The sequence below is a fragment of the Lactuca sativa genome, chromosome 8, assembly GCF_002870075.4.
Source record: "Lactuca sativa cultivar Salinas chromosome 8, Lsat_Salinas_v11, whole genome shotgun sequence".
Lineage (NCBI taxonomy): Eukaryota > Viridiplantae > Streptophyta > Magnoliopsida > Asterales > Asteraceae > Lactuca > Lactuca sativa.
Window position 1 is genome coordinate 85,845,754 of NC_056630.2, and position 17,268 is coordinate 85,863,021.

At 34.9% G+C, this 17,268-nt stretch overlaps 2 protein-coding genes across 2 annotated transcripts; one reads left to right on the top strand and one right to left on the bottom strand.

The window, feature by feature from the left end:
• Positions 1-268: 268 nt before the first annotated feature.
• Positions 269-5,520, top strand: LOC111921893 (VAN3-binding protein). Its single transcript, XM_052766944.1, has 6 exons — positions 269-693; positions 1,171-1,293; positions 3,697-4,126; positions 4,275-4,490; positions 4,563-4,670; positions 5,002-5,520. The coding sequence occupies exons 1-6, from the start codon at positions 343-345 to the stop codon at positions 5,214-5,216; spliced, it is 1,443 nt and encodes a 480-aa protein (XP_052622904.1). The 5' UTR covers positions 269-342; the 3' UTR covers positions 5,217-5,520.
• Positions 5,521-5,595: 75 nt separating this feature from the next.
• LOC111921891 (protein LIFEGUARD 2) lies at positions 5,596-7,012 on the bottom strand. Its single transcript, XM_023917463.3, has 4 exons — positions 6,575-7,012; positions 6,372-6,485; positions 6,122-6,279; positions 5,596-6,032 (listed from the first exon to the last, which is right to left on the bottom strand). Exons 1-4 carry the CDS (start codon positions 6,831-6,833, stop codon positions 5,826-5,828), a joined length of 738 nt encoding a protein of 245 aa, XP_023773231.1. The 5' UTR covers positions 6,834-7,012; the 3' UTR covers positions 5,596-5,825.
• Between the last annotated feature and the right edge of the window lie 10,256 nt (positions 7,013-17,268).

A 17,268-nucleotide genomic window follows, 5' to 3' on the forward strand; every position in this document is an offset into this window, starting at 1 on the left:
TTTAAATGAAATAACAGTTGTTATTTTAGTTAATAAAAACACGAGGAATTACACGTCGACATTTCTTCCAAAGTGCATTGAATTTGTTGGCCCATTGCATTAACCAATGAAAACGAATTGCGGAAAGGGAAAGCTCGGTTTTCAAACGGGAGAAAATGTTGACCAAAAAAAAATAAAAAAAACCAATAACATTTGATCCGACCCGATTGCATCCAACCCGCTTCTTTAAGCGCCTTCTATATAAATTCCTAAAAGAGTAAAAGGGTAAGAGCGCAAAAACGCCCAAAATCAAATATTAACAAAAAAACCCCTCATCATCAACCTTTGTCTTTTGCTTAAAAAATGGATACTATTTGGCAGGAACAGAATCATGGTGGCGGCGGTTTTCAGCTGCCGGAGAGTCCAAGGAGGCCGATGGAGTTCTTGTCGAGATCATGGAGTGCTGCTGCTCTCCAGGTCTCTAAAACTCTACACTCTCCGCTATCTCCATTGATTCCAAAATCTGGTATTAATACTGATAATACCGGTGCAAACTCTGTTGCCGCCGCGGCGGAAAACAACAACCGTTTCTCCGGTGTCGAGGCAGCGGAGGAGTCGGCCTCAGCCGCAGCCGCATTACTGTCTGGAAACACGTTCTCGTTTGCGTCCTCCGCCACTTCTCAGCTAGTGCTTGAACGCATCATGTCTCAGTCCGTGAGTTCTCTCTTACTGTATTTCAAACGTTTAGAAATCAAACAGAGTGCTCTTATCTTGTGGTTTAAGGAGGAAATGTGTAATCAACTAGTAAACAATATAAGACATCATTTTCTGATTATGATTTCAAAAAATCATAGCGATTAATTTTTCTAACGCTATTTGTGCTTATGATTTCATTATTATTTTCGTCTGTACATCAAAGAAAAATGTTGCTCCACTGAAATATAAATGCAACTGGACATATATGATTTCCTTGCAGTTCCCCTAAAAAACCAGTAGGAGGTGTCTAATATTAGTTTATTTTCGAAAAATGTTTATATTTTGGCGATTTTAATTGTTACTTTTACGTTTAAATTGTAGACAGAATGATTATAAAGCTGGTTTACTAAGAAACATTGGTATATTTTGTGTAGCTACAGTATTTTTAAGGAATTGTTGAGTAATTAATATTGATGGGGTATGTGGGGATAACAGGATATATCGCCATTAGCATCAGGGAGGCTGTCACACAGCAGTGGACCTTTAAATGCGACGTTGACGGAGGAAACCGATAGTCCTCCGATCTCCCCTTCCGATGACTACGACGATGTCGTCAAGGTAAAGAACTCCTCCAATCTTTTCTATTTATGAAATTTAGGGCACCAAAAAAATGTTTAAACTTAAAAATAGTGTGTAGTGTGTACGAGTATGAGTGACGACTGAGGAATTGTGTTTTCATCTGTTGGGTTACTATTTCTCAATTTAACCCTTGTCTCTCTCGGTTTTTGCTTTTTGACTTGAAAATCCAAAAATTGTTTGGAATTTGTTTTGTTAAATAGTGTAATATGGAAGACAAGACAATTATTGTGATCTGATGGTTTCTTTCCAATCTGAACAAAAATCAGAGAGTAAGGCAGCGGATGACGTGAGCCCCCCCCCCCCCCCCCCCCCCTTCCCTCTGTAACTCTAGGTCTAGGGACCTCCGATGCCGGCTATTACTTCAAACTTTAACTTTATCGTTACTCGACAACCCTTTTGCCCATCTTTTCTTTTTACCTTCATGTTAACGGAAGTTACAGTTTATTTATACGTCTTGGATAATCTTTCTGATAAGCATATACAATAGTAACAAAAAAAAGGATTAATTATTTATGTGAGATACTCAGATGTTGATGTTCTGGATTAATTTGCCTTTTTTGTCGTTAAATTAAGTAAATTAAGACAAAAACAAGAACAATGGAAGCATCTAAGATCTGGGGATTAGCAATATAGTGATCTCTCTCACTGTTTTTTTTTATGTAAAAGATACATAGTAGAATACTTCACTTTAAATAAGCAAAGAAAAGAATATGCCTACTTTTTCTTTCTCAAGGCTGTATTCGTATAAGCTTTAATGCTTGGGGTACATGTGTATGTAAACTGTAAAGTACTAAAGCGCTAAAGCATTAACGCAAAGAGGAAACTTAAGCCTTTTTTTGCTCTTTTTCACAGTGTACAATTTATAATGCATGACTTGCAATTCATGTTGGATCCAAGAAAAAAGGACTGAAAACTTATCACAATCATTAATCGGTTCTTTCCTTTTTAGTAAAGGTAAATACTAAATAGTGTTAAAGAGAGTAGAAATACTGAAGTAGAATGGATAATAACAAGAGTTAAAGTTGTACATGGATTTAATTTTTTTCTACTTTGGAAAAGACAATAACATCTTTTAATGAACGATGAAAGACATCAAAAATGAAATATAAGAAGATTTGCGAATCTTGTTTAATAAAGGCCCGAAAAGACACCAGTAGTAGCCAACTGTGAGGGTCAAGTTTAGACTACCCTTCGTGTTTTTGGTGTTGGCTTTAAATTCTTTTTATAGGTTTTTATCGTTTTAATGATAAATAAATGCAAGTGCCTTTTTCCTATTTGGTGAAATCTTATTTAATTTAGCTGATGTAGTCACGGATATGTCCAAAAGTAAATTTTCTCAAATGATGTAATTACAGATATGCCCAAGAGTAAATTTTCAAATGTGAATGGTGTTTTTGATTATTTGTGTTGAGATTAAATTGAAAAACACTTCAAGATATTCTGTATAATATGTTTTTAAGTTTTTTTAAGTAAAATTTTAACAGTTGATTTATAACAAATTAATTATAATTTTACTATTCTATGTAAGATTTACATAAAACTAAAACTGTAAAAAACGATAACTTTTGTTTAGCGTCAAATGGTTAAAAAGATGTTACATGGAAAGATAAAATAGCACAAGGGTGCATTTCTTTGGTACCATTGTATAATATCTAAATTACTATTTAACAAAATAAAAAAAAGTATGTATCGTAGGTACAAATCAATGTCAATGACTACTAAAAGTCTAAAATGGTAATTTACCTTGCCTTTGGTGAAAAAGTATATATAGCAATCTATTTGACATAGAAATTGTATTTGGGGAAAAAGTACGGTTTTACCAGCTTGAAGTACAAGTCTTCATATAAATCTTTGATTGTCTGGGTTTTTGGTAATTTTACAGCTGTTAAAAAATGGGGTGAAACATTATTCTTTTTCATGCTTCTTTTATCAACAAGAATTTATTGTTCCCAAATGATTCCGCAAATAAATAAATAGATAGTCAACAATGTACAATTTTTTTATCCGATGTACGAGTTTTATAAAAGTAATTTTATGGATATGGTAAAATTTACAATAGAAAATAACCCTCTGAAATCTACGACCTACTTTTTTTAACCTATGTCACCCTCTAGCTTTGTTCTTACAGACTGTGGGTTATCTATCACAGTTGTCTTCTTGTCCTCTGTTTTCTCAACAGTTCTTTAAGTCACTCATGGGGTCACTCGCCAATCGCCATTCCAAACTACAGTACAAAATGAGTTTCGAATGTCAAATCTAATTTAATACTTACCTTTTCCATATATAATACTAATAAACACAACTGTTCATAATACAAATTAAAATAATATAAACAGGTTTAAAAAATAAAATAATTATTTCTAAACATCAATCTCATTGCAGTATCTTCGAGCAAACAACTCGTTACAACCCCTGTTTGCCAACGCACGTAGCGGTGGTTACACAGGCGGCAGCAGCACCCCTGCCGGAAAAACAGTTGGAAGGTGGTTAAAAGAGCGGCGAGAGAAGAAAAAGGAAGAGACCAGAGCTCACAACGCGCAACTTCACGCAGCGGTTTCTGTTGCCGGCGTGGCGGCAGCTGTGGCCACCATCGCAGCCGCCACCGCTGCAGCTTCAGCCTCCAGAAAAGACGAACAAATGGCGAAAACCGACATGGCTGTGGCCTCTGCCGCCACCTTGGTTGCCGCCCAATGCGTGGAGGCCGCTGAAGCCATGGGAGCTGAACGTGAACATCTTATCGCGGCAGTTAATTCCGCTGTTAATGTGAAGTCCCATGGTGATATATTAACCCTCACCGCCGCAGCTGCTACAGGTAAACAGACAATACTCTGACACTGGTACTGTTTAGATGACAGTAGCAGTGTCAGTTTAATACATGTCAAACACAGTACAACCTGTCATTGTGAGTTTTAGTTGTACTTTACAAACCACTAAGGAATTGAAAACTTGTGTATTTGTAGCTTTGCGTGGTGCGGCGACTTTGAAGGCGCGTGCATTGAAGGAAGTATGGAATATAGCAGCGGTTATACCGGTTGATAGAGGAGTGAAAGAAAGCAAAAGCCATGGAAAGAGTAGTGCATACTGTGAAGAGCTTCTTCCGGAAGAAAACTTTCTTGGCATTTGTAACCAAGAGCTTCTTGCTCGTGGTAGCGAGCTTCTTAAACGCACACGTAATGGTAATAATTGAAAACCTTGTCTTTACTTGTGAAATTTTAAATAAATAATTAATGTTTGAACGATTAATGTAGGTGATCTTCATTGGAAAATTGTATCTGTTTATATCCATCGAACGGGTGAAGTAATGCTAAAGATGAAGAGCAAACACGTTGGCTCTACGATCACGAAAAAGAAGAAAAGTAAGTGATTTTAATTTTTCTGGATAAATGATATTTTTGAATTATGAGAGTACATTAGTTGGTAAATAGAGGAAAAAAATAAACTGTGGTTTCAAAACTTTTTTCCTGTGAGAGACAAATGCAAAAAGTAACAAACGTACTTTCAACATTGGGATGGAAAGGTAAAATGATTATTTAGTTTCATTCACACAGTTTTATACTGTATTTATATAATCTAGAAAAGAAAAAGATTTTTATGTATATAAATATCGAGTTTACACCTAAGAATTAATAGGGAATAAAAAAGACACAAGAAACATAATAAGATGATGTGATGTGTGAAATCTTGTAGATGTTGTTTTGGAGGTTTGCAAAAACATGCCAGCGTGGCCAGGGAGGCACCTATTTGAAGGCAGTGAGCAACGGCGCTACTTTGGGCTGAGGACAACCATTCGTGGAGTAGTGGAGTTTGAGTGCAGGAACCAAAGAGAATACGACATGTGGACTCAGGGTGTGTCTCGTCTTTTGTCAATTGTGGCTGAAAAGAAGCTCTCTCGAAGGCCATAAGGTTTAAGCCTTTAAGGTTAGTTAGGGACACTGTCCTCCTACTCCTACTACTACTTAGTTTTGCTGTTTTGTACGACGACAAACATTGTAAAGGTCTGTGTGTGTAGTATGGCTAATAGCTGGCAGGTTTAGGGAGTTTATAATTATAGTTATAGGCTTATTTGATAGGGGTGTGTAATGAATTTAATGATATACGTTTGGTTGGTGTTGGTAGTTGATAGTTATCGATACATTTTCATAAACCAAACATACATTGGCCTTGGGCCCTTGGCTAGATATAATATTACAATATTCTATTCCTCTATTTTATCTTGTCATTTTATTAAATCAAAATATTCTCTTGTCAATTTTATTTGTTTATACAAAACAAAACCAAACATAGACCAAATCAGCACTCATTCATATATTCAACTTAAAATTTCTTCCTTTCTATGACATGGGAAAAAAGAATATTCCCCGTTGTGTTCTCACAAACCACAAAGTCCAACTACTTCCTAACCTTACAACTTACAACAACAAACTAATTCATCAACAATATTCAAATGTTACAACAATAATGAAGCAAAGTCTTTTTCAACAAGTTCATACCAAATGTTTGTGTGTATGTGTTTATCTATCAACGGTTCTGAGTATAGTGAGCAAGGAAATGAAAAGATTGATGATATCAAGGTACAAAGCCACAGCAGCCCAGATGTATTCGTCATATGAGTATCGTTTAATCAAATTATCGGTGTCATACACAATGTAACCACAAAAGACTATAGCAGAAACACCAGCATATATCATCACTCCAATCTTTCCCATAGGGAAAAATATCTGCATGGATAGACTAGTAATTTAGTAAATTGGTCAACTAGAACCCAAAACATGTAATGTAACACCATTTGTGGGGGAGGGATACAGACCTGAATGATGGAGAATACGATAAGCACCATAAGAGCACCAAATAAGAAAGGACCCAAGAAATTGAAGTCGGATCCTCTCTTTGCCGCCCAAAATGTGAATAAAGTCAGACTCACAACCACCACAGCTGTTAGAATCACTGCTTCCAGAATCACCTTCCCTGCAATTGTTTCACATGATTTTGAGTGTATGTGTATCTACTACAACATATAAACTGGTAAAAAGAAATTCAAGTGTTTGATTTCAACTCACCGCTAGTGAAAGCACATGACAAGCCAATACCAAAAGCAAGGGCGATGGTGAAGATCCCTAGCAGCACATAATTCACAGGATGCCGCTGATAATAGCAAGACAAAGGGCACAGAACTACACAACATAACAACGCAAAACTATTCAATCGATTACTAAAATAATCAAATGAAAACAAAAAGTGAAGTACTTTGCTTTGAACTTACTTATGAATGGAGTAATTATGATAAGAATGTAACAAGCGAATCCGCCTCTCGTGGTAGTGAGGAAAATGACGATCGGATGATAAGAGACGACAATAGCACCAACAACAGCTGTAAGAAGTAGTTGTATGGCGACAATCGTGTATATCTTGCGGATGAAAGACCACCGGAGATCTGGTGACTCCACCATCGTCGGATACAGCGGTTCACTCGACCCCGACTCCACGTCGGTTTCGGTTTTTCCGAACGTTCGGTTCCACATCTTGAACAACTGCGTATCAAATTTCTGTAATTTGATTCAAAAATCACCAAAATGAAATGAGCAGTTCCCTTCCGGATTCGAATGTACTGAAATAAAGATGAAGAAGACAGGAAGGGGTAGGTACGATTTGCGAAGAAGGACAAGCTAGAAGTTTCTGGCGGCTCTAATGGCCGCCTCCAGTTGTATGACGCAATTAAAATTCAAATATATAAGATTAAATTACCAATTTGGTCCTTTTATATATATACTAGTTTTTAACCCGTGAGAACCACGATTATAAAATTAATTAAATTTTCATATTAAAAAATCAAAGTTATTAATCACTTACTTTAAAAAAAAATTGTATTTAAAATATATTTTTTTAGTTATATCAAATTATAATCATTGATTTAAATAAATACGTGAAGTTATATTATCTTATAATTTGTATCAGTTTTATTTTATTTGTTAATCTAATGTTATTAATTTAATACAATTAAAGTGAAAAATTTTAAATTTTGAATTAAAATTTAATGTAATTAAGGTGAGAAATTTAAATTTTCAAATAGATAATTAATATGTTGACAAGTGACATTATATGAGACATATAATATTAATGAGGAGTTATAATATAATGACACTTGTCAATAGGAGAATAAACTTATTTATTTATTAGAAAAGGGATATATATATATATATATATATATATATATATATATATATATATATATATATATATTAGTTTATAACCCGTGGGAACCACAGTTATACAATTATTTAAACTTTTAAAATAAAACTAAAAATTATTAATCAATTATTTTAAATAAATTATTAATTGAGATATTTTTTTAGTTATATAAATTTTAATCATTGATTTAAATAAATATGTGAAATTATATCACTTTATAATGTGTATTAAGTTTATTTTAATTTTTATTATAATGTTATTAATTTAATATAATTAGATTGAGAAATTTAAAATTTGAAATTTGAAATGGAGAATTAATAGGTTTTCAAATGTCATGTATTAATTAGGAGATATAATATGATGACACATGACAAAATGAGAATAAAATATGCATTAATTAGGAGGCTTAATAAGATGACACATGTCAAAAGGAGAATAAAACTATTCTTTTATTAGATAGGTATATATATATATATATATATATATATATATATATATATATATATATATATATATATATATATATATATATATATATAACGGCAGAAATATATTAAAACGAACTAACAAAATGCTAGAGAAAACTAAATGTTACAAGAAAGGAAACCCAACATAACGTATCAAATTTAGCTCTATGTTTGATCCAATTATAAGAAGCAAGTTGAATCTCATCCGCCATCGTCATAGGATTGCACTTTCGATTTTTGTAGAGAAGATTGTTTCTAGAAATCCACAAAAACCACAACACCGAGTATGATCAAGCCAAAACTAACTTGTACTACTTCTTGTCCATGCCCATGGAGTTAATTGTGGAGGTAAGAGAAGAGAAATCATGAGGAATGCCAATTTGCAAACCAACCCATGAACAAAACCATTTACACACCTCAATAGCATACTCACAAGTGAAAAAAAAAACACGACAAACTTCTTCATCCTCCTTTTGACAGAACCTGCATAAGGATGAGTCTAAAAAGACACTTCTTATAACAAGGTTGCAAGCCACCGAAATTCTGTGTAGCATAAGTGTCCACACAAAGCAATTAACATTTTAACGAAAGATTTTTACCTTCCTTTTTAAGCCTCCATGTCCATTTAGCTAAGAGGGATAGGTTTAAAGATCTAAGGCACCCAATACCTAGACCTCCTTTTCTCTTGGGCATGACCACCGTATTCCAAGCCATGCAATGGATCTTTTTACTATCACCTTTCCCATTCCAAAGGAAATTTCTCCTAATACCCTCCAAACAATCAATAATCTTTTTCGGGGTTTTAAAAAGAGAAAAATAGTAAGGGCGGGGGGGGGGGGGGGGGGGGGGACTACTTAAGACGGAACTAACAAGAGTGAGATGGCCTCCAAAAGATAAATTAGTAGCTTTCCAAGAAGATAACTTTGATTTAAACTTCTCAACTATAGGATTCCAAGATCTAGCTAACTTCATGTTAGATCTGATGGGAAGTCTAAGATAAGTAAAAGGAAATCTATCAGGCTCACAACACAAAATACTAGTAAGGCGCTCAATCTTCACATATTCCACCCCCATACCAATAACGTTACTTTTATGGAGTTTTACTCTCAAGCCGAAAGCTAAAAGAAGCACCTTAAAATTCCATTAAGATTAATCAAATTCATCTTGGGCCATTCTCCAATAAAAGTAACATCATCCACATAAATAAGATGAGATAAAGAAGTATCACTATTAGGAAGAGGAATACCTTGGAAAAGATGTTGATCACAAGCCTTCCTTAAAGTGATACTAAGACCTTCCATGGTGAGAATGAAAAGAAAAGGAGCTAAATAATCGCCTTGCCTAACTCCCCTCTTAATGTCAAACTCCTTCGTGGTGGAACCGTTTATAAGAATAGAAGCTTGTGACAACCCAAAATCTTTTTTTAAGTCAAAATTATTTCAATAAAAGTCAGACTTGTTTCTGCTATCACCTTATTGTGTTTAGGGTTAATTTGAGAGTCTTTAAGTCTAGTGCACTTAAGAGTTGGATGTTGAGAATTGTTAGCTTGGGATTAGAGGAATGTAATCGAAACAGAAAACTCTTCAAAGGGTGTTCACGGCCGCAAACTAGGTTCACGGTCTTGAACCCATGTTGGGCCGTGAACCCCTCTCCATATATATATATATATATATATATATATATATATATATATATATATATATATATATATATATATATATATATATCCTTCATTTTTCCTCATTTCTTCCCTCCTTGGCCAAAAACTCCTCAAGATTCTCTCTAGACTCATCCAACAAAAGCTCTTTTCCCACCCCACAAGAGTAAGTGATTCTCCCTTTTCACTTGTTATTCATCTTATTCATGTAAAGTGCTTCATATTCATCCATTGATTCATCACTTTCATCACCATCTTTATGATCTTGAAGAGTTCACGACCGTGAACCCTTTATAGATGGGCCATAAATCCTTCATGTGTTCATGGTCCGTGAACACATCTTAGGCTGTAAACCCATGGTGGTTGGCCGTAAACTCCTTCTTGTCCCTCATTCTTGATTCTAACACTTCATTGTAAGTGTTTCCTACATCCTAAGGGTGTTTCCTATGCTTGTTAGTGGTTTTAGACACTAATTGTAGGCCTATACATGTTAATATGTGCTTAATAGGACCGTACTGTGCTCGAGATTTCACTTAGCGTGCCAAGCATCCTATCTTTATCATTCATCCAAGTCACTCACAATCAGGTGAGTTCATACCCCTATACCTTTACTGTTTTTAATGTTTTTAGGGAGGATACAAGCCAAACATCATTAATCTTGATAAATTATACAAAAAGAATTTCAATACACTTAGAACTGATACAATTGATACAGCTATATGTTTTCCATGCTTTTATAAAATATTTAGATATTTTATCCTTTTTGTATTATGTAGAGCATAAGGGAAGTTTTCAACATAATCGTAGTTTTCAATGTAAAACATGACTTGAATACATTAACGAACATATGAACTATAATATGTATAGTTTATGGAACAATCATCTTATTAATATACAAAACATAGATTCATTGCGATCAACACATATAAGCTATATAGAGTATAGTTTATGAAACATATAGATAGTAAGTAAATTCAATTGATTCATTTTATTCTACACCTAATCATTAGTATAGCATTTTATGAGTGAGCATTCTTCGCGTACTTACTTAAGTACTAACAAAAGTCCTGAGATTATAACAAGAGTCTCCTTGCGGGAGAACGTGATTTTGTGTATATATCTATACGGGATTGACAATCCCGCACCATAATTGTTAGCTACAGTTAGGCCGATAGGCGTGGGTGACAAAGTCATTTCGATTCCCACACCTAAAGAACATCGTTCAGGCAATTCAATGGTCAAGTATGGTTATAACAACTCATAAAGTTGGTACTAAGAATATACGATTCATTTATGAATGGTAATAACTTCAATTAGTTTTATTTTAAATAATAGAACTATTATACATACTAGAGTTTTCCAAAGTTTCTCCAAACTTACTATATATACTGGTGATAGCCAGGGTTTTCATGAAAAATGGGATTTCCCATACAAAACAATAATATACAACACATCTAGTGGTAACTATGTTTATGAACTAATACATTATGAGATACAGTAACAAACACACTCATGTTAGAAAATATTGGACTTTCTTGGACACATACAAATATTTTCATTGATTCATTAACATATTTTCCTTACAAAAACATGCTTATGGACTCACCAACTTATTGATAATACTCTTTCAAAAATGCTTGTATTCTCAGGAAATCAGTAGACAGGTACTTCCCCCAGATTTTGAGAAGACAGAGCATATAGTCACGTCTTTATTTTGTTGCTTCTGATGTGTGTGTGTGTGTATATATATATATATATATATATATATATATATAAATCAAACATATGTAAATACCTTTATATATATATATATATATATATATATATATATATATATATATATATATATGTATGTATATATAGAGTAAATTACTGAAATCATCCCTGTGGTTTGGTCAAAATTGCACGTTTGGTCCCTAACTTTTTTTTTGCACTCGGATCATCCCTATGGTTTGATTTTGTTGCGTTTTTCGTCCTTGTGGTTTGATTTTGTTGCATTTTTCGTCCCTTACATACATAAAGTTAGGGACCAAACATGCTATTTTTACCAAACCATAGGGAAGAAAAACGCAACAAAATCAAACCACAGGGACGATCCGAGTGCAAAAAAAAAGTTAGGGACCAAACATGTAATTTTGACCAAACCACAGGGACGATTTCAGTAATTTACTCATATATATATATATATATATATATATATATATATATATATATATATATATATATATATATATATATATATATATTCAATGTAATGGTTGTGTTTACTTTGATTACTATGATGCAATTGTAGTGATACTACATATGACATCATCCATCCCCGAACGTTTCCGCCGTTTCGGTTTGGGGGTGTGATAAAGCTCTTCCGGACGAGAGACAACCCATACTCCATTGTAACATACACGTTAATAACCCTGTATAATTATCGTGTTTTGTTAGTTTAAAAATGAATATTATTAAATATTATATGCTTTTGAGCATTGAGTTCTAACTAGATAGTTTTATGAGATTGAAGTAAAACTATGTTCAGAATCATTCGAAAAGTGATGGGAAGTCTTATGAGATTCCAATCAAAATTCAACTATTGAAATTCATGAAAATATAAATTAGAAATAATTAAAAATGATGTTATTGAAATTTGTAGATTATCTCGTTAGAAACATTTAGGCGACAACCTCATCAAAATCCGAGTTATAATGAAGAAGTTATGACCAATCGAAGATCCGCGACAAAACCGGCAAAACACTATTTAGCGTAAAAAGTGAGTTTTCAATAAACTACCTTTTAGCTTTAGCGATCTAAATGAAAGTCATAGTATTCATTAAACCGAGAATTTCATAAAAAGAACGTCCAAATCTGACTTCGTATGAGTAAGTTATGATTTTTCTAAGTTTCAATATAGTAGTATACAGCTAAAAACTCAAAATGAAGGTCGAGTGGTTTTTAGCCGACACAACCTAAACGAGAATCGAAGGTCTCGTCAATAGTTGTACAACGGTAAAAGACAGACAAAAATGGACGTTGGATGAAGAAGTTATGAATTTTTAACGAACTTTTCATATCCCGGTCCATTAACAATATAATATTAAAAATAAAGTCAAAATTAGCCTACGGAGTCTAAACGAAAGTTGTAGAGCATAATTTCACCTACACGTGGATATAAAGAACGTAAAAAATGGAGTTCGTATGCAAAAGTTACAGAATTTTGAAGTTTGTGGCACAAATTACGAGGCTGGCCAGAGAAGTACGCCCAACGTACTTCGTACGTACGCCCAACGTATTACGAAGACACGTATCAGCCACCAAGCACCTTCGCATGACGACGCGTGTCCTAACTCAGCCACGTCCGAGGCTCGGGTTCCGAACCATTGCCACGTCTCGTACGCCCAGCATACCAAAGTTAAACTCAACGTAGGACACTTCCACACAGTACGCCCAACGTACCGAGGAGTTACGCCCAACGTAATCTGGGGCTTCACATAGTTTAAATAGGGGTGCGAGGCTGCCAAATTAAGTTTACAAAAATCTTACATATTTGCACCTTATACTTTCCTTATTTCTACCATAACACCCCCCCTCGAAGGCTAGAAAACATCCCCGACACCCGAAGCAAGTCCCGACGCCCCCGAAGACCCGAGAAATAATATTTTCAAGTAGAAAATCTTCCCGCGCAAGGTCCAGTTTTCAACAAAAACCCTCGGTTTCGTCAAAGAAAGTCATATTTAGAGGCGAAGTGCAGCCCAAATTATCATTTTATCAATCAATTATTTCACGGTGAGTTCAATATAGGAACAATTGTATGTTATGTGTTATATATTCAATGTACTTTCCTGTGTTATACCGGGTTTATGCCTTTGGCCATGTAGAGCATGATTCGTATAACTTCTGGTATTGGGTTTGTGCCTTTGGCCATGTAGAGCATGACTCGTATAACTTCTGGTATTGGCATAGGGCTATGTAGGGCTGAAAGCCTGTATATTCTAGCAAAAATGATAATCCGAATTTGTATATTCTATGCCATTTTGGCTGAAGCTTTATTGATGTATATCAAGTTGAAATTATTATGTCTCATTGATTGTAAATCATTGAATCAGATTGTTGGTTGATATGGAAAGTCTGTCATATGATACACATATGTCTTTGTTGTTTTTTGTCCCTTGTTGCTTCTGTCATATTGAAATGTATATGGCATAGCGTTATATTGTAACTGTTATTGAACTCACTAAGCGTCACCCGCTTAGCCCTCTCAATGTTGAAACTATTGCAGGTGATAAGCATCCAATATAGTCATGTACTAGTAGAAGATGTAGAATAGATAATATTATAGCTTTTGTATTTAGTGTTTAATTTCCTGGGAAGTTATGTAATATATATATATATATATATATATATATATATATACATATATATATATATATATACATATATATATATATACATATATATATATATATATATATATATATATATATATATATATATATAATTTTGTAAAAATCTTAATAGTCGGTTTGTATCCAGTCTTTTGTAATTAACCTATCAATGTAAAATATTGTTTTATGAATATGCATGTAGCATGTTTTAGAGTATTATGATGTAGTTTTATCGAAAGGGGTTCTCTCATCCATCCTCTCCACTTGTTGCTAAACCCCATTTGCTCTATGACCGAGTCCAAGAAACCTCAATTCAAGGAATCAAAAGGCTTATCAAAATCAACTTTAAAGATCAAAACCTACTTCTTAACCTTTTTGGCCCAATAATATAATTTGTTGATGATAAGAGGCCCATCGAGAATACTTCTACCTTCAATAAAGGCCGGTTGATCCAATCCTACAAGCTTCTTAATAACTTTGTTAAGACTTAAAGCCAGAATGTTAGAGATAATCTTGTACATGAAACCAATAAGGTTGATCGACCTATATTCCTTCAAAAAGAGTGGATCTTTAATTTTTGGAACGAGTGTAATGAACTAGGAATTGCATCCTCTAATAAACCTTCCTGTATCCTCAAATCCCTTGACGAAGTTGAGGACATCAATCTTTATCGTCTCCCAAAATTCCTTTATAAATTTGAATGTGAATTCATCCGGACCTGAGGCCTTGTCGTTACCGCAACTCCACACGACTTCCTTAACTTACGAAAGAGCAAAGGAGTTACCAAGAAACTCATTTTCACAATTATCAAAGCTTATTGAACATGTCACTCACTAATTTGGATCTGCAGGAAACTTCTCACTAAATTTATCCAAAAAAAAACTTCTAAACCTCCTCCTTGATTGTAACCGGGTTAGTGGACCAACTATCATCAATTATCAAACCATTTATTTTCTTTTTCTTTTTCTTACAATTAATCACCCCATGAAAAAATTTTCTATTCTCATCTCCTTCTATGTCCTACTTTAATTTTTCCTTCTGCTTTAAGTACAAAGTCTTAGATGTGTCCGTCTCCAACACTCTTGATTTCCAAACCTTTCTTAGCGATCTCTCAGGAGAAGAGAGACATCTAGTTTCAACAATACTTTCCAATTCAACAATGTTTTTAACGAGTGCCGAATACTCATCAAAAACTATCGTTTTTCTCTGAGTTCTCCACTCCTTGATGTCTTTCTTTAGCTTCTACAATTTTTCATCAATTTAAAATCTGGTCTAAGGTCGCTAAGTAATTGAGCCCACGAATTCAGAATCAGATCTCGAACCCCTTGATCATCAACCATGAATTAAAAAATCTAAAAGGTATACGTCCATAGTAAAAAAACTCACTAACCAAGATAATCGTACTATGATCTGAAGAGAGTCTTGGTAAAGCAGTAACTGTGGCCATCTCCCATCTAGTAAGGACAGCATTACAGGCTAGGAACCTGTCAATTTTACTCAGACTCCTCCCATCTCACTCATCCTTGTAAACCACCCTCCCTCCATGCTAAAATCAATAAGTCCCACTTCACTGATGAAGCTACTGAAAGCCTCCATACTTGAATAACAAACTTTTTCAGAGAATATATCCTCTATCCTTCTAACTTCGTTGAAATCACCCATTAACAACCACACACCCTCCTTACGGTTTTTAGAGGATAATAATTTTGACCATAACAAGAGTCTCTCTGTTTGATCGATAGGAGCATACACGTTAACTCGATTCACCTTTTCTGAGAAACCCCTCCACATATCCGAAACCGATATAAAGTTACTAGATTTAACAATCTCAACATTCTGGATATGAGAGACATTCTAGATACAGAAAAAACCTCCAAACCTCCCTATATATTCGAAAAAAACAACCCCAAATTTAGAGCTATCCCAAAAGGAATTAAAAGAAATGGACTGTTTATATAGGTGACTGAAACCACGCAAGTTAAGAGTCTATTTCTTTTGAAGACTACATCTATAGATCTAGGGGATATAACATTGTTATGCATGATCTGTTGTATTCTATTAAGAAGCTCCACCTCATCCTTCGCGATATTACAACTTAAGTAATGTTAGGTAATTACAATATATCTTAGTTACCATTGTACTGAAACATCCAAAAAATACGGTCCAAAAATTTCATTTTCAAATCGTTATTAAAACCATAAATCATCCACAATCATAAATTAAATCGTGAATCATGTATCATAAAGTATCATAATATATGTCACATATCAAAATCTCATATCAAAATATTAGAGTAAAACTCCTAGGCTAAAGACTGTGGTGTGTGACATGCGATCATCCCGAGCCCTTGCCTTTGCTAGTGGAGGTACCTGAAACCAAAACTGAAAACCTTAAGCACGAAGCTTAGTGAGCTCCCCCAAACTACCACTTAACATACACATATAACATGAAACTAAGAGATACGAGCACCACCCACACTCATGGGGATACGGGCCCCGCCCACACTCCACTGACTTTGAGAGATGGGCCCCGACCAGACTCAGCTACTTCGAGATATGGGCCCCGCCCACACCCGGATACTATGAGATACGGGCCCCGGCCCACATCAACTGCTATGAGATACGGGCCCCGTCCACACTCAACTACCAGACAAACATACGAATATCACACAGACAACAAGTATAACTAAATCTATCAATCAGGCATATATCCATAATCAAACTCAGCTATGAGATACGGGGCCCGCTCACACTCAACTACTAACATATCATGCTACGGGCCGACCTTAGCGCCTTAGAGCCGTTCCTATTGAAGGAAAACTCACCTCGTAAGGCTGACTGTTGAAACCCAAGTGACGAATCTCTAACTACTACTCCGGCGACTCCTCGACTATCAACTACATAATATACTTAATCAAAATCCGATAATCCTTGTTAGGTGAAAATGACCATTTTACCCTTGGTCAAATTCAACATTAAGGCCAAAGTCAAAGTCAAGGTCAACTCTCAGTCAACCCCAACTCGTCGAATTATCTCCGACTCGGCGAGTTCATGCACTACTCAGCCTCGTAGTCAACTAAGTCAACTCGTCGAGTCCCTTCCCAGACTCGTCGAGTTCTTCCTGTCATAACATCGGGACATATCGTCTCTAACTCGTCGAGTCCTTCCTTGGATTCGTCGAGTTCTTCAGCTTCCGAGTCCTAATCTTGTCTAACTCACTGAGTCATCTCCTAAACCCAATGGTTTCACTCACAACCAAAAAAAGGGGGTTA